This window comes from Mesoplodon mirus (assembly GCF_964341445.2).
Source record: "Mesoplodon mirus genome assembly, chromosome: 5".
NCBI classification, from domain to species: Eukaryota; Metazoa; Chordata; class Mammalia; order Artiodactyla; family Ziphiidae; genus Mesoplodon; species Mesoplodon mirus.
The window spans coordinates 101270263-101289537 of NC_138980.1; the positions used below are offsets into that span (position 1 = coordinate 101270263).

At 38.2% G+C, this 19275-nt stretch overlaps 1 protein-coding gene across 1 annotated transcript in view; it reads left to right on the top strand.

The window, feature by feature from the left end:
• The window catches only part of SLCO6A1 (solute carrier organic anion transporter family member 6A1), a gene marked incomplete at both ends in the record, with an annotated part of 203002 nt that overhangs the window by 4790 nt on the left and 178937 nt on the right, over positions 1-19275 (top strand). Inside the window, one exon of the mRNA XM_082623305.1 lies at positions 5592-5680. Coding sequence (XP_082479431.1) covers positions 5592-5680 — 89 coding nt within the window. The remainder of the gene's footprint in view (positions 1-5591; positions 5681-19275) is intronic.

The following is a 19275-nucleotide window of genomic DNA, read 5'->3' on the forward strand; positions in this document are numbered from 1 at the left end:
TCTAATTTGTATATTCAATTAATGTCTTCCCATTCCAGTCCATCTACAGACTTGCTGCCATGTGAATTTTACTGAGAACACCTCATATCTTGCCATTTCCTGCTCCAAAATCTTTTTGCCTAAAGAACAAATTCTGTGTACATCAAAATGGGATTTGAAGTTTTTTTGACAGGGCCTCAGTCCACCAGTAGATCCCTCCAGGATCTTTGGAACAGTGTATATGTCCCCCTATTGCATCTTTGTACTGGCTCTACTTCCTGGAAGGTCCTTCCTTTTCATCTGTATAGGCCCCTATACTCTGCAAATTCAATCTTTAGAACAAATGCCACCTCTTCCAGAAAGCCTTTCCTGATATGTTCAGGCAAAAATTATTTTTACCACCTAGTCTCAGCATTGTTTGCATGGTCAGTATCAGTGTATCTGTTTTATTCCTCCATTAGACTGTATCTTTTACAGTGACTTGCTCATGACAGATGTTCAAAATATGTTGATTTTTTTGAGTGATTAAAGGGAGGCAATATATCTGTTCAACTATAACACCTAATTAGTAATGTTAAACATCTTTGTGTTATTTACTATACATGGACACTGAATGATTTTTTTTTTAAATTTTTGGCTGCATTGGGTCTTTATTGCTGTGCATGGGCTTTCTCTAGTTGCTGTGAGTGGGGCTACTCTTCGTTGCGGTGCACGGGCTTCGTATTCTGGTGGCTACTCTTGTTGTGGAGCACGGGCTCTAGGCACGCAGGCTTCAGTAGTTGTGGCACATAGGCTCAGTAGTTGTGGCTCGTGGGCTCTAGAGCACAGGTTCAGTAGTTGTGGCACACGGGCTTAGTTGCTCCGTGGCATGTGGGATCTTCCTGGACTGGGGCTTGAACCTGTGTCCCCTGCATTGGCAGGTGGATTCTTAACCACTTCGCCACCAGGGAAGTCTGGACACTGAATGATTTTTAAGAAACACCAATTAAATACAAATAATTTCTTATGCCATGTAGCACATCTATAAATATTGTTGCTGATAAGTTAAACAGGAATGTGTGAAAAGTTATTGCAGGATCTAACAGTTGGAGTGGATGCCAAGACCTATAAATACCTAAAGAGAACTCTTGAAGACTGAAGGATGCTTTTAATGGCACACATTGTTCAATGTAGATTATATAAACGCATGGTTTTAAATACATAGTTAGAGTCTTGTTTGTAGTTCTGTACCCACTGGATCTTAGCAGATTCTTTATTTTCAAACCACTTGAAAAGAAACAAATAAAAACTTACATAACATGAATGAGTTAATATTTTTAACCTGATGTATTTTTTTAATGGAAAAGATTTCTTCCTTTGAATCATCATAGGTAATATTTATTCTGATGATGAACATGTATTAAACATAACCTATAATTTCCGACAGGTGAAACAAGATTGGATTTCACATATTAAAATAGTTTGATTTTCCATCTCCTTGAAATTTATTTGAAATGCAGACATTCTCATTGATTTTTGTTTCCACAGTCTACATTCCAAGGACACTGCATATTTTGGATACAAGTAGTATTTTCTTTCTTTTCAATTCTTGTCTTTGTGCAAGAGGAAAGTTTGGATGGCCAATAAAATGAAATTATTAGGCATTCCTCTAAACTGTAAAAAATAGGGCCAACAAATTGAATAAATATTCCTTAGACTCTTAAGATCTTTCATAGACTTAGATTTCTTATAGTTAGGAAAATATTTAATATAGGGGACCTATTTAAGGAGAGAGAAGTAATACTTTCCTTTCTATAATCTTCCTCATCTCCTGTTCCTTCTTCAAACAAGATTTGAAAACATGAAACTTGATTAAATAATCTAATTTTAAAATCATAAAATGAACACACAAAAAGGAAATCTTTGTATTTCAAATGAAATTCATTCTTGGCATTAGGGACACCCCAAAGGGAACTAATTTTAACCAGTGTCTCAAGAGTAGCATTACACTTTAGTAATTACACTTTAGTAGACTAAGCAATAAGAAAACGGCTAATCCAAAAAAAGTATGTCTATGTGAATGTTTTTAAAGACAGATTGGGGGCTTCCCTGGTGGCGCAGTGGTTGAGAGTCTGCCTGCCGATGCAGGGGACACAGGTTTGTGCCCCGGTCCGGGAAGACCCCACATGCCGCGGAGCAGCTGGGCCCGTGAGCCATGGCCGCTGAGCCTGCGCGTCCGGAGCCTGTGCTCCGCAGTGGGAGAGGCCACAACAGTGAGAGGCCCGCGTACAGCAAAAAAAAAAAAAAAAGACAGATTGGGAAACTGGGCTATCATGATGTGCATTTAACCATAACCCAGCAATCATTTCCCTTGCCCTTCGTGATCCAATGGAAGGAGACACAGGGAGGATTGCCACTTCCCAAGACCTCCACATTTCTCTCCTCTTTGGCACACCTTGATTGACAGCCCCTCACATCTCGTTTCCCTCCATTTGATTTATATACACCAGGTGACTGTTCTGAGGGCTACATGATTATGTTTGTTTGGTACAATTGATGAGCCTTGACCTCATAAAAACTGTATTGGAATGACACAAAACAATTGTTTTCAAATCCAGCAATCTTACAGCCAATTAAAAGACTCTTTAGAAAAAACAAAATGCATTTTATCAGGCTAAAAAATTCAGTGATTCGTGTGAGTGCATGTCCCTCTTTTGTTGTTTTTTTTAAGTTTCTACTGTATGAGAATGGCCCACCAGCCAAATATCCATTTGCAAAGCAAATATTATAGATTGGTACTCTATGGTGTTTTTATTACATGGTTAGTTTAGATATCTTTCCTTTCCCTAGTGAGGCATTTTGATAATTAGTTGCTTGCTTTCTGAAATTTAGATTCTAATTCATCCTTTAAATCTAGCTAGGAGGAAATTTAAGTTAAAATGATAAACATGGTATCTCACATACACTAATTGTCTTAAAAAAAAGATGGCTTGCATGTGTATCTGTTTAACATGTTTCATCAAAACTGTTGTGGTGGTATGTAATTTTAATGTAAAATAGCCCTCTTTGCAGGGAATTGAGCCTGCTGCTGGATCTTTAAATTTTCAGTGTCTGTTGCCATAGCAACCAGAATTGACTCTGGTACCCACTGTGTTCAACATAAATTAATTTAAAGACATAGCATTTGAAACAGTTTAATCAATTTTAAGTCCATGTCTGGCTAGGCCTCAGATTTCAATGCTGTTTTATATTTAAAATGTCATTAAAATTTGTTCCTTTTATGCTAATTAGACTTATTTGTAGGATTCAGTGCCTTAAGTGTGATTTAAGAAAAATGTTGGAAAACTAGTTCCTGTATTGTTTGTAAGATGTAAGCTTCTAATAATGTAAGGAGTGTTTCCTTTTTTTAAACAGTAGAATGTTACTGCTTCTCCTGCCCGAATACCCTGATATTAGCTGAATAGATAGGCTTGATGTTACCTAAATAAATCCTCATTTTTGCATACTTTAGTGGATCCCTCAGGCTCTGTACGCTGATAATCTTCTGAGAAGAAGGAAGCTGGCTATCTTCTGCCACTTTTTATGCCTAATCAGTCCCTGTTACCTTGAGACATGAATTTTTTCATTAAATAATTTTAAACAGTTTTAAAATATTTTTCTCATGTAAACTTTGGGACATTTGGTTTTCTAGGTAGACAGAGTTAAGAGACCAAAGAAGTAATATATATATAGGTATTTTGGTGAGGTTGAAACTTGTCCTGCTTGCTTTTTTTTTTTGACCTAGGCAATTTTTACAGCTAAACCTACTGCACTTGTTCAGTGAATATTTTTTATACTGTTATTATAAAAGCAAACATATGGAGGTAGACTACACATTGTGATAGATGTGAAAGCTTAAGAAGAGAGAAGCTGTGCTGTTTTTTCACAATAATATAGTATTAATATTTTGATTATAGAAAAAGATTTCTAATATTTTCTAATAGTTCTAATTTGTCCAGTAAAAGATATTACACCTCAGGAAAGACTGTTTTTCATGGTGCTATTTAGCTTTATATCATGCTCTTCTGATCACAGGAAATATTATGGCTACTATGTAGAAAATAAAATACACATTTAAAAATCTCCTCTTTCCAGAAAAAAAGTGTGATTTTCTTTGGAATAGTTTCATTTCTTCTGAACCATCTAATGCCAACTTGAAGTCATTTGAACCATAACCCTTCACGTTTGGATTTAAAATGAAAGACTAGCTTGTGGAATTTCAGGAGCACTGCCTTCATATTACTTCTGAAATTTGAAAGAACCCTGTATATTAAATATTTAGGACTTTAGTTAGATACATAAAACTCAGCTGCTACATCAGACTAAGGTCTATATGAATGAGTTGTTTTCTAGCTTGCTATATTGATGTAAATTAGAATAAGACATTTAAGGAAAGACAGGAATCTGTTATAGCCCTTATGTGACTCATTGATGCCCACCAGTGTCATTAATATACCAGCAGACAACACATCTGAAATTCACTGCTCCTGAGGGGATTTACTCTGTGTGTGTGTGTGTGTGTGTGTGTGTGTGTGTGTGTGTGAGAGAGAGAGAGAGAGAGAGAGAGAGAGAATCAAAATGTGGAAGTCTAAAAACTTTCCTGTTTGAATTAAATCCCATGAACACCTGTCTCTAGATGAGTATGCCATCAATCATTATGCTAAACCTTTTTTTTGCCAATTACCACAAATTTGGAAATTTATCACTAGATTCAATTGAGAACACATTTTTAAAAGAAGAGTAAGGGCTTCCCTGGTGGCACAGTGGTTAAGAATCCACCTGCCAATGCAGGGGACACGGGTTCGAGCCGTGGTCCGGGAAGATCCCACATGCCTCGGAACAACTAAGCCAGTGCACCACAACTACTTAGCCCATGCGCCACGACTACTGAAGCCCGCACGCCTAGAGCCTGTGCTCCGCAACAAGAGAAGCCACTGCAATGAGAAGCCCACGCTCTGCAACGAAGAGTAGCCCCGGCTCGCTGCAACCAGAGAAAAGCCTGCACACAGCAATGAAAACCCAATGCAGCCAAAAATAAAATTAATTAATAAAAGAGAATTCCTTAAATAATAAGCACCTACTTGGGGATTAAAAACAATAATAATAATTTGACCCATAATTGAAAGCTTGATATGAATGGAATCTGATGCAGTTTATAATGATCCAGAAGAGGCAATAGTTAATGATAGAGAAAAGAATCTACCAAGAAATTTCTGGGCTTAGATAGTATTTTCTCCAAATTATTCTTACTTTCATCCTGAGAAGCTTAAATTTGATATGGTGACTCAGACTCAGAGAATTGGGAAAAATAGGAGTTTGACTTCCATAAAGCATTATTGTGAGGCTTGTGACCAGAGCTACACCCTTCACTAATATGAGAATCTCATGCTAAGGAATTCTATCTGAAATGCAAGGGGCCTCAAGACTCATATGACTAGTAAAGTTATCCTGAAATGTATTTCTACCTTAAAGCTCTGTCCATGTAGCATAGTCATAAATAAAATACATTATGGAGTAATAGTAATATTTTGAAAAGTGTCACTGTACTTCTCTCTGTTTCTCTCTGTCTCTCTCTTTCTCTTTGTCCTATTCAGCCTCAGCAGTCCAGATGTCCAGGGAGAAGATCAGAGTTTGCTGGAAAACGAATGCAAAGACAGAGAAAAAGTAGCTTCTGCTTTGACAGGTAAGGTTATAAAACAACAATAGCCAGGCAATTGTCTTAAGACAGTATTTCCCAATTTTCTTTATCCCCTCCTGCTCTTAATAGCTCAGGTATTAAGGTTGTAGGACTCTGCTTATAGCATTCTTCTGTAGAATAGAGATGGTGCTTACACAGAGAGAAGGATATAAACTACAGGAAGAAATAATACCTTTTCCTGGCCTGGGAATTTTGTTAGAGGTTGCCAAGAAAGCAAGAAGGATTTCCTCTCTCCAAGTTAAAGTCCAGAGGGTGTAAGACAAGTCAGAGAGTATCAGTAGATTTGAGAGTGGAGAGGATAGGGAGGGTTGGGGGACAGGGAGAAAGTGTCATCTTGCTTCCAATTTGGGACTTTGAAAAGTGGTCACCTCTCTGGCTGTACCTGTACCATCTTGGAGGCTAGGTTATATCAGTGAGACTGTTCAGTGGTCAGGAAGGAGGCTGTGAAGCTCAGGATTCCAATGTGGCATTGAAGCAGAATTGAGCCGGCAAGTCTATCATAGCAGTAGAAGCCAGGGTTGAACCAATGGACCAAAAGGCTGGAAGAAGAATGCGGCAGATACTTGAGAGACAGTAGGAATGGGAGCTTAGGAGAGGCTCAGTCAGCCTCTGTCCTGCTCACAGCAGACCTTATTTTCACTAAACACAAGCTTTAGTTGTGAGTGTCAGAAGGGGCAGCTGCATTCAGGTGGACAGGGACATCATCCCAGAGATCAGAGGACCTAGTGCCCAAGGACCCTGATCCTTCTCTGCACAAGGTCAGCCAATTGCTTCCAGCATACAACTAGTCATCACCTTGGGAAAAGGGAGAATGTTTGTGGAAAGGAGCATTTTTTTCCAGGAAAGATTGAGAACTGCTACCTATAGAAACCAGATTTTCAGATTGAACTGAGTTTAAAGCTGAATTGAAACCTATCTATCTATCTATCTATCTTTCTTTCTATTTGGTTGCTCTGTTTTCCCTCACATTTCTCTCTGAAGGACTCCAGTCACTATGTGTCCCAAGTTCACAGAGGTTTTGTCCATTATTTTTTCAATCATGCTTCCCTCCATGCTTCAGTTTGGATGATATTTTGACTGTCTTCAAGTTAACTAATCCTTTCTTCAGTTATATCCAATCTACTATGAATTTCATCCACTGAATTTTTTTTTCTCATTTCAAAATTTTATTATTTATTTAGTTTCCACATCTGTTCTGAAATTCCCTATCTCTTTACCTGTTGTATCCAATTTTCATTATAGATTCTCTAATATATTTATTATTATTCTGAAGTTTAAGTCTATCAATTCTAACATCTGGTTTGTCTTGTCCAGCAACTGTTTTCTTTTTCCTCTTGACTATGAGTCATAATTTTAAATATTTTCATATGTCTGTTCATATTGATTGCATACTGGATATTGTATTGATACACTATAGAGACTCTAGATTCAATTATCTTCCTCTGAAGGGTGTAATTTTTTTTCTATCAGACAGTTAAATTATTGGTAGACCACTTAGTCCTGGTTTGTAGTTTTTAATCCTAAAACGGGGTCCTTCTGGAGCTTTAATGGAAATCCTGATGTATTCATTAAGCCACTCTAACTCAGCAGAACTCGAATTCCAAAATCTGACTGCTCTGTAGTGTCCATTCACTGAATTCTCTCCTAACTGTTGCTTTCCCCCAATACCCTACACATCTGCAGTTGAGGAGTCAGTTACGGATTTGAGTGGGGGTTATCTGTGGATTTGAGGGTTTTCTCTTCTCTTTCCTTCCCAGAATTACCCCTTCTCAGTTTCTAGATAGCCTCCAATTTTCTCCTTTGACTCCTCAAGCTAATAATGTTTTACTTGAGTTCTATTCACCCTGGGTTGTAGACTGGGAAGTGCCATTAGTGGAAAAACATATAAATGTTGGTCTCCACTAATGTGGTTTCCTTCTTTCAAAGGTTGGATCTCCTTTAGTTTATGCTGATTTTGTCACTTCTCTATGCCTTCAAAGAGTAGTTCTTTTCCCCAAGGTTTTTAGTTGTTACAAGCAGGAGGGCTAGTCTGATACAAGCTACTTTGCTTGTCTAATACAAGCTATTTGGCCTTTATACTGCCATTTGTAGTATAGAGGCCAAGGAGGAACGATGGGAGATAAGGTTGGAAATATAAAAAAAAACTTAATCATATAGGGCTTTGTAGGCCTTGGCAAGGAGATTGAAGTTTATTCTAGGCGTTAGAGAATTTTAAGGAGTTATTCAATCTTATTTAAAGATACAGTGGTAGTTCTACATGAAAATATGGTAAATAATAGTATTGGTAATTCAACATGGAAACAGGTATAAATAATAGTATTGGATAGGGTTTATTAATCATAAAATATATGTCTAGGTCAGTAATAGGTGACATAATATAAAACTTAATAGTGGGGAATAATAATGATGACTTTACTTACCAAGGAAGGATGCTCACTAGTTGACCTAGGAAATAAAAGAGGGATGGTTATGGCTTTAAAAACTGAGATTCTTTTGATACTGAGATACATTACCTCATTCATTCATTTATTCACACTTCCTAGCTACTATTCTAGGTACTAGGGATACAACAGTGAATAAATACATTCTTTGGAGAAACATAAGTCTATGTGGTTTTGACGTTTCATCTCTGACATACCCCAAATAAAGTCAGAGACTTGGTTTCTCAATGAGACCTGATAATTGAAATTTTCTTTAGCGTCTTTCACTAGTGATTAAATTTTAGCCCTAAATTACAGAAAAATATATATAGTGGAAAGAACGCTTCAGGCCATGGCTACAGTATGACAATAAAAATTCCTTTTAATTTGAGTTCTGATTTGACTAAATTAATTACCTTTTTTGGAACAAAAGATTATTTCTAACAGCATGGACTACTTCACATTTCTTATGGGAAAATGATGAGTTAGGGTTGTAGTTTATCTGTTAATGTTTTAGGTTTACAAAGGAGACTGTAAAAAAAATGGTGTAAATTAAGAAAAAGTCTTGCCATCAGTTTCAGAATGAAAACCATGTTCCTCCTGATGCAAATCTCTGAAGGGTGTGTGTGCATGTGCACACGAGTGTGTCAGTGTGGGCAGCTCAAAAGCCGGCAGCTAAATAATAAAACTAAAAGGAATATTTACAGATCCATTGCATACAGATTTGTTGTCTAGGTTTCTCAGGGAGTCTTACTTAACTTTATTATTTCAGGGCTTTTGGCTCAATTTTGAATAAACAGTGCACATCCATGTGGGAGCAATGAGGAGGAACTGTAGCATCTGCTATGACTTTAAAAATAACTTCCTACTTATATAACTGAGATTTCACCAAAGATCAATGAGATTTTTTAAGTCTGAGACCTAAGGTTGTATAGCATGAAATAGTTCCTTTAGAAGCTGTTGATTCATGTAGCACTGCTATTTGGAAAGAAAAACATTCCTACCCAAGAAGCAGATGTTAACAGACCACGGCCCTAGAGTCATAACTCCAGGTTACTGAGATCCGAGTTTGTATTCTCAGCTTCATTTACAATCATTAAGAGTCTTTTACTTTTAATTACTTCTTTATTGATCTCATACCTCACATTTCTACTAGCCTGTACAAAACGTCAGCTTCAGTGGAATGGGCAGGACGGCATTCGCAATTCACTATCAAGCCAGCCTGCTTAGCTACAACACAGAATGGTGCCTACCAGTCATTGTTTCTGGATGACAATGTTATTCATGACGCTGTATGCTTCTGAGACAAAAACCGCTTTATTGCTTTAGCAGCTAAGCTCTGTACTGTTTTTGAAATATGATATTGTAGAACTGTCTTTAGCTTTCTAGCTCTGGGGAGATGTGGAACATGTTGAAATCAGAACTTATTTGTGCCCCATCTAAAAAAAATATTCATCTGGGTTCTCTTTTAAACTTTCTTTGGAGGATGTTTTTCTTCAACATGAAATGTATCTGTAAGTGGAAATCACTTCCTGAAGAGTTCTGAGCTTTGACAAGTCACAATAAGTGTCCCACTATCTCTAAGTAAGAGCTTTCCAAATGTTACGTTATAAAGCCCAGTGTATAATAATGAATGTTAATCCTAGGCCCTTAAGCAATATTTTTTAGGGGAGATGGATTAAAAAGTGGGTACCCATCGTCATTTCTTGACAAATTTTAAGATATTTCTGTGACTTATCCCCTCTTTCTGTGTTCTCCTTTTCAGTTCTCTATCAATGGCATATGAAGTTGCTGCTCTCATGAGCTGAATCTGAGGTTCAGGGGAAACTGAATTAATGATGTATATTTTATTTTTATTTTATTTTTTTTTTGTGGTACGCGGGCCTCTCACTGTTGTGGCCTCTCCCGTTGCGGAGCACAGGCTCCGGACGTGCAGGCTCAGCAACCATGGCTCACGGGCCTAGCTGCTTTGTAGCATGTGGGATCTTCCCGGACCGGGGCACGAACCCGTGTCCCCTGCATCGGCAGGCAGACTCTCAACCACTGTGCCACCAGGGAAGCCCAATGATGTATATTTTAAAAGAAAGGTTTATAAAGGTCTTCCTGTACAAACTATCAAAAAGAAAGAAAAAGAGAGAGCGCACATATTTTGTAGGCTGTAGTATGCCTAGCACATATTTATGGTCTCTCATTCCATCATCTGGTCATTAGCAGTTGATTTCGCTGTTATGGTTGCTTTTAATAATTCCTGTCTCTTTTGAGTTCTAGAAAAATAATTTGTGTATCCTAATTGGCCATCTTTGCCTTATTTCTTTGAATTATGAAAATTTTAGTCATTCCTATACCCCAAATAATCAAATTACTGTGCTAATAAAACAGATTGCATATACTTAGGCCACAGACTCTATCATGTGCTACAAGAAACACTGTTGCTTTCCTAAATCATATTAAATGTAATAAAGAATTTCTTTCATGCATGAAGAAATAGGCCCTGAACAATGTTAGAGAAACATTATGCAGTGTGGAAAAGAATGGGGCAAGGAATCAAGGAAATAGCTTGATAAAGTACTGACAGGAGTAAATTTAGAAAACTTCTACTTCTTTTCATTGAATATATAGATATATATATATATTTAAACACTTCAATAAACATCAAATAATACTAGCTTACTTTTTGGTTATTTATTATACCCCTTATGTGTGCACAGAATTCTGCTGGAGGAACTCAGAAACAGTTAAAACTAAGACCTACAGTGTAATAGTCAAACCAGTGCCCAAATGTACATGTTCTCCAGGTGATTGGCTATACAAAACATTGTTTGATTTGGCAGATTTTCTCCAAGTTCTCTTAGAACCTTTATAATAGCTAAATGATGGGATATTTCTATTAGCCATCTGTGAAGCTGACTATGAGGTTATTGTAACAGAAATTAAGTACTAGGAAATGACTTGCAATAACCTTATTGTTAAACTGAGTGTGAGAACTGAAATTCTCCATGCTGACCCAATTCCAATCTTTGAATGGCCTTTTATTTAATGAGTGGTTTGTCTTCTTGCTTCATCTTTTCCATTGATTATCTGATGCCTTCTCTAGCAGCAGCCCTCCCAGCATTCCAAATGAATATTCTGTACTCCCATTGTGTGCAAGGCCTCCTGTGTTAACTTTGAATCCACTGCTTCCACTTTGTGCCTTTATGGAGAGAAAAATTGGAGACAAAATATTTTTTTTGCATCTTATCATTTTTATATTTTCTCTTTCTGTTGAAAATTTGCCATCCTATCAAATAAAATACAATACAGTTTACAAAGTCAAACCAAACCCAGCATATTCACATATGGTAATTCCTTTCGGAATATTTCTTCTATCCTTCGATTTGTAACAAGGCATTCTGGTTGTCAGTGCTGAGACTCATCAATGCAACTTGTGTGCAGTTTGACAAACTCAATCTCTCTAGTGCCTATCCCAGAGGTATTTTTTGTTTTTTTTCTTTCTTTGTGCTCTGTGCAGGCAAAGCCTCCTTTGCCGTCATAGAATCCTTGGGTATGTGATCGGCCTCTTGAGAGAAATATTCCTTTGTGTGAAGAAATGATCTGTCAGGATAGACTAAGCTAGCAGCAAGTCCTAGTAGTGTTCGAACCATCACGTTAAGAATTTTAGCAGCACCTGTATGCATTCGGAAGGAGAGAAAAGGGGATAAGTGTAAAAGAACTGTATTACTAGGTCTCCAGCCCCTCTGTTCTTGTGCTAAAAAGAGACTAGATGAGGAGCCCCACGAGTGCTTTAAATTTGTGCTTCTCAAACTTTAGCAAGCATGAAAATCATCTGGAAAGCTTGTAAACCAGAATTCTGAGATTCTGATTTGGTAAATTTAGAGTGTGGCCAGATATTTTGAAATTTAACAAGCCCCCAGTTCATCTGATACTGCAGATATATGGACCACATTTTGAGCAGTTCTGCTGTAAAGCACAGCCCGTCAGATTTCAGTGAGCATCAGAATCAATTAAGGTTTGTTAAAACACAGATTGCTTGGCTCTGCCCCCAAGGATTCTGACTCATAAGTCTCAATGGGGGCCCAAGAATTCGCATTTCTAACAAATTCCCAGGTAATGTTGATGCCACTGGTCCTGGGACCACACTGTGAGAACCACTGCTCTAAAGAATGGAGGTAAATAAAGAGTCACTAGCACTGTGTGGGCGGTCCGAGGAGTCTATTAGTAGCAGCTTTGGGACATAGCCAATCTGGAGACAGATTGAGGTGCTCTAAGTGACAGCTGTGACATTAAGGTTCTAGCAGTCCACAGGATTATTGGAGACATTTTGGAGACATGTTGCATTTTGTTCAAACCAAATTTTATTTGAATCTCAAAGAACAAGTATTGACCTAGAACAAATAGACTGCCAGTTATTTCTCTAGCCAAAAAATGTTTTTTTTTTTAAGATTAGCAGAGAATTGCAATTTGGCGTCTGCCAAATTGGTAAGCCACAAGAAATCCCCCTGTACAGTAAGAGAAGGAGAACTCTTTTACAGAGAGGAAAAAGGAAGTTGAGAGGGCTATAGTAAACACAGAGTCCACTTTTCATTGGCTGATTCATTGTCAGGAAAGAGGAATCTTTCTTCTTCCTGTTGGGCTGTTATCTTCACAAGGCGTGAGAGCTCCCCCTTCTGGTCTCCCAACTGTTTAAATGAGGTTTCTGTTTATTAATTTTTTACTCAAGATAACTTCACCTAACACTTGGTTCGTAAAATTTAGAACAAAGAAAGTGCAGTGTTCCAGGCATGACTCTAATTATACTTAAGATAGTCTCCCTTTGGGGGATTCGTAAAAAGGCATGAGAAGAAAGAAGGCTAAGTGAGACACTCGCTTTGCCAGTATGAGTGACTAAATGGCTGGGATGGGGGACAAACTTACCTTACTTAGGCCATGTGAGTAAAATAAAAGAAGGAAGGCTTTGGCTGTGATACTTTAATGAGAGTAGTTATGCTTAAAACACCCCCAAAGAACCCCATTTTCTTTATTTTTGAAGTGGAATACTTACCTCTTTACACCATAGTGTCAAGGGTAAAGTGTTTTCATCATCTCAGGAGAGTCTCTCTCACAATACTTCAAAGTATCAATAACTCTCTTAATAGTAATCTATTCATATGCATTTCTGTTCAATCTCAGAAATCAGTGTCTCTAAGGGGACCCTATATCCAATGCTCCGTTGGAATAAAACCTCTTTCTGTGACAGGGATATTCTCAACAGAAGGCTGAGAATCAGCCTATCATGGGGATGCTTGATCAGAATAACATGGTAGGAAAATGCCACACATCCTCCTGATGTTCTGATGTGGCTTCTTAGGTGAGAGACTCCCTCCCCAACTCTCTTCCCTCCCACACTGAGAATTCTAGCCAGCTTTATGGGTGAGGAATATGTGAGAATCCTTAGGAATGTTGAGGCAGAGAAAAAGTGATTAAATACTGTATTTGAGCCTGGTACATTAAGATTATGTTCATAGATTCCATCCACTGAGAGTTTTCATCAAGTCAGACTCTGCCTTTCCTTTAAGCCATGTATTTTCCTCTTGTGGGAAACTTGAGGAGGTAGCTAAATGGTTGAGCAGAAAATATTCCTCCTTGCTGGAAATAACTCAAAGTGGAAATATGCCTCTCAACTGTGGGTAAGTTGGGCTAACTTCTCATATACAAAGAATGCACATATCCTCATCAATACCTTATAGAAAAAGACACAATTACAATTTGACCCCCATCTGTAAAAATCCTTCAGGATACAGGGGGGACAGGACAATTGCAGCTTATGTATGTTTGTTGAAGCCACTGATTAAAGTTCTTTCCCAAATTTGGGCTGATTCCTGCTAAGTCAAGATTTGGAATTTGGGAACTGGAGAGCTAATATTCTGCTTCTCAAACATGCCCAGGTAATGATTGCTTGAATCAAGTACATCACTATTAAAGTTATGACAATCCTGCCTTTTGGTTCATTACCTTTTAGGAAGGTAATGAATTTGAAAAACATCCGATTGAACTTCTTTTTTAAAAAAATAAATGTATGTATGTATGTATGTATGTATGTATGTATGTGTGTATGTATGTATGTATGTATGGCTGCGTTGGGTCTTCATTGCTGCCCACGGGCTTTCTCTAGTTGTGGAGAGCAGGGCTACTCTTTGTTGTGGTGCGTGTGCTTCTCATTGCAGTGGCTTCTTTAGTTGTGGAGCACAGGCTCTAGGCACGCAGGCTTCAGTAGTTGTGGCTCACAGGCTCTAGAGCGCAGGCTCAGTAGTTGTGGCCCATGGACTTAGTTGCTCTGTGGCATGTGGGATCTTCCCGGACCAGGGCTCGAACCTGTGTCCCCTGCATTGGCAGGCAGATTCTTAACCACTGCATCACCAGGGAAGTCCCTGAACTTCTTTTTAACAATCTAAAATGAAGATAAATTTATATAAATACCAAGAATTAATCATGAAAAGAAGATAGAGCAATATTGAATAAAACTGATATGGTTTGCATTTAAAATGCAGTTCACCTCAGTTCAACAAACATTTATTGAATGCATATTATATTCCGGGTACTGGTGACAGAGACGAATAAAGTACTGTTCCTGTTTTCAGTTAACCCCAGTTAAGGGGTAGGGGGAACTGATATAAACAAATAATACAGGCAGAAATCGGAGGTAGAATGTGGTAGTGGGCAATGTATAGACTTTGGAGATAGACAGGCCTGGAGTACAATCCTGGGTCTTGCTTTAATTTTGTGGCTTTGAATAAGCTACTTTACTCTTCTAAAGTAACCTTTGTTATTTGTTTTATCATCTCTGGAACAAATGGAAGCTAATAATAATAATAATAAAAACTATGTATAAGGTACAAAGGTAATACAGCAGAGAAAATGATTTTGGTGAGCTGATCAGGGAAGGCTTCAAAGAGGAGGTTGTACCTCCAAAGTGTTTTGACACATGAATAGGAAATTTCCAGGTAGACAATATTTGTGAAAGGACTCCAGGTAGAGGAAATTACACTTTCAAAGGCATAGGAAGTGGAAACTGAAAAATAATAACAGTTTAATATTGCTGTTGCTTATTTGTGGATAGTAGTTGGAGATGGGGCCGGAGAGGAGGCAGGGGCTAGTTCCTCATCCCAGCCTGTGCTCTGATAAGAAGTTTGGACTTGATCCTTTAGATCAGAGATGGAAGCTGTGTTTTTTTGTAAAGAGTTTTCTGTTTCTGTTTTGCTTGAGTTTTGTTTATATCACCCAAGGTTTAAAAATAGGGATATTTCATTTAAAACCCCAGGTTTTTTCTGACTTCTCTTAGAAATTTGCCACATCGAATCTGCATTTGCTCATGGCAACAACTGGTTGAAATAGAGGCTGCCCCCTCAGGGGGCCATGTGCTTTCTTGCTATTGATGGGTAATGAGGAAACTTGGAGGTTTTAAGTAGGTTGGTTATATGGCAAGATATGTCATAGGGCTATCTTTGTCTCTTCCTACCACAGTTGAGGGAGAGGAGGCCAGGAATCGAGAAGAGGTGATTGGACATAACACCTTCCAAGGCCAGGTTAGTGGAAGAGGGATTTGTAATGTTATTCAGGTTGGTAAGGAGAGACATACTTTTAAAAAAAACAAAACAAAGTAAGGTTAAACATTACTCTAGGAGAGGGGATATGAATGTCATACATAGACCCCCTTGACTGTTATTGGCTGGAGAATAATCCTTGCAGGATAAGATCTCTGTTTTGCTTTTTTTTTTTTTTAAAGATACCTCTTAAAAACAAAAATAAAAACTAAGCTGCAATACAAAATGGTGATCACTCCTAATGTGCTTTCTCACCTCTTCTAAGAACTGGAAGTTCCCCTTCTTCCCCTTAGTCAGCAGTAGAAGTAGATAGAGAATGAATGGTTATGGCTGACTCACAACTCAAAACCAGCAACCCTCAGCATACAACTTGGAGACCATAAAGATTTCCAAAACCCAAGAAGACGCCAGAAACCTAATAATTGCTGGGGGAAGGTTCACTATCCAAGAAGGGAGGAGGAAGAAGAAGTTAAAAACTCCAGGCACAAGGGAGGAAAGAAGAGGGTAACATGAGGAAGACAGAGGAAGTGGTCTGTGGGGAGACACTCTGCGATTGAAGGGAACATCCATGTGGACACATGCTGAAGGTCTAGGAAGGGACCTTCAAGAATGGAGATTAGATAAAATAAGGATGCAAAGCTATCCAAAGTCCACCCTGACCCCACCCTACCACTCTATACAATTTGTATTTTATCCTCTGAAACCTCAGGTAAATAGCTGTTTGGATCTTCTTTAGATTAACTGGTCAGAAAGACGAGAAAATACTCTCCCTCCAGCCCAGAATGACAGGCATCATCATCTTTCCTATTACAGGTTGGGCAGCAAGAGGAGCCCCTTGTGGACTTCACACAACCAGAGAAAGAGGCAGAGTGCTTCCCTGACCATCCTCTTCATTCCCCAGAGGAGCAATACACACCTCTCCCGCTGTGGGCTGAAGATAAAGTGCCTGGGTCACAGATAGATACATCGCGGGGCTGAAGAGTACTGAGTGATTTGGTATGTGCATGTACAAGATTGGGGACAGTGGTTAGAGGCTATCAGTTAGAAGATTTTTGAAATAGTTTAAAGAAAGAGGAGGGCCTGAATTAACCTTAGGTATATGAATAGAAAGGAGATGGCTTCATGATATCTCATATCTCTGGGGCTTTGCATGTTCCTCTTACTTCACCTGGAGTAGATTGCCCTCCTTCATCCATTCAAACTCAGTGCTACCTCCACTGTGAAGATTTCTGTAAGAATACTCAGATATTTCTTCTCTGTATACTTTCTACCCTATAAATAACTTAATTTTAACAAGGAGGTATTTTGTTGAAACCCTGTCTGCCTGCTCACCAGAATTTAAGTTTCTTAAATCTAGGGCACAATGTCTTTGAGAACTGTGATCACCTACATCAGCATGACATAGTTATTAGGACTGAGAACAGAGACCACCTTTGTCGATATGAGTTAGTGTTTTGCTCCAGGAAACATTTGCCCAAAAAAGATAAGACTGTAAACCAATAAATAGTCTCACTATTTGTGTCAGGTAATTCCTGCAAATCAATTTATCTGAGACAACAGTCTGCTCATCTAGACAAATAGCTCACTTATCAAACAGCAGTTTATGACGACCAATTGTAAACTATTATGTCATGACCACTGCTCAATCCCAATCAGCTTTCTGCTTCAAAAGACCATTTTAAACCACTTGAACCTAGACCTGACCCCTTATCAATATCTTCTCTTTTGTGACCCTGCTAAGACTGTCAAAGAGATATTCTCTCTTACTATAGAAAAGGACATGTCTAGTGGTGATATTTTGGGGTATTCAGCATCTTTAGTCTTAGTCCAGCCTAGACTAGCATATAGTAGTGCTTAATAAATACCTGTTGAAAGAAGTATTGAACAGAGAAAATCAGTATAACATGGCGCTTTGACTGGATGGGGGCAGGTGGGGAAAGAGTCAGGGAGTCAGAGATGCTTCCAAAGTACTAAGTGTTAATTTGTGCCATCACTTAACATGGCAAAAACACAAGAGCAGATATTCAGTGAGAAGATGGTGATTTCAACTCTAGACATGTCGACTTTGCGATTCCTGCGATGTGGAAATAGAGATGTTCGATTCTGTGCTCACTGATGGAAGGCCCCAGGTATAAGTTTTGTGGGGGAGACAGGGAACTTGTTTTCTTAATCATTGGTTCTCAAAGTGTGGTCTTCAGACCAGCAGCAGCAGCATCACCTTGGGACTTGTTTGGAAATGCAAATTTTGGGGCACCACAACAGACCCACTGAATTGAAAGCTCTATAGGTGGGGTTCAACTGTCTGTGTTTTAATAAGCCTTTCCAGGTGATCTGATGCACCATAAAATTTGAGAACTATTGCCTTAGAGATTAATCACAACCACGAAGGTCTAAGACAAGATTTTACCCAAACTTCTGATGATGTGCTTGCTAAGGCATGCTAATCCTGTGTTCTCTGCATGAGCAGGTCTTCTCTAACATGGTGGCCTGAGAGGCTTTATAGCAAAGCAATTAAATATCTTACTTACTGCATCTGAATCTGGCTATACTACTTTCTTTTTGTGTGCCTTAGGGAGTCAATTGCTTAACCTTTCTGAGCCTATGTTCCTCATCTGTAAAATGGGAACACTAATAATACCTACCTTATTGAGTTCTTATAATTAAATGAGTTAATATACATAAAGTATTTAAATCTATAATAAGTTTGGTGCTTTTAAAATCTTTACTTCTTGAGAAAGTCACTGCCCTTTTATCTACTTAACTAAATATTTTCAGTCTTTACATGTTCACCTCAAAGCTCTCACCTGTTGAAAGCTTCTACGGGTTAGCCATAGCATTAATTATCTTGCTTGACCCATGGGAGGTATTCAGCAAGTTATTAGTTGAGTGAATGCACAGTCTAGTCTTCATTTCCTTATTTCTTCTCTGAGTTTTATAGTTTTTATTATCAGTACTCTTGTTTATACATTGTTGTATTTTTGCCTTGCTTCCTGATTATAAGCTCTTGGAGGGGAAGTATTATGCCTTACTTATCTTGTCCACCTACACAGCACCTGGAACAGTGTTGACAACATAAATGAAATCCAGTAATAGTCTGTGAAAAATAAAGAACTGAACTTATTTTGGTCTCAAATCCATTTACTAAGTTTTTTGTAATTTCCTATCCCTCAACCCCTCCATTACAATTTCAAGATCTTAAATCTCTACTGTCACTTTCTCCCAAGAGTCACAAGATGAAAAGAACAGGGATTCTTTTCCTATTTCTGTTGTCATCCAGTAAGATGAGTCATTATTTTGAGTCTCCATGTCAATGTCATGTCTCTCTCTCTCTCTCTCTCTCTCTCTCTCTCTCTCTCTCACTCTCTCAATACACTTTTAAGACTAAGATACAATGTTACTTACCTTCTATGTAGCCTTATTTTTAAGACTAAGATATGATGTTACTTACCTTTTATGTAGCCTTATTTTTACCAGCAGCTTCCATCAGCTTTCCTTTAACCCTTTTTTTTAAAAAACATCTTTATTGGAATATAAATGCTTTACAATGTTGTGTTTCTGCTGTATAACAAAGTGAATCAGCTAT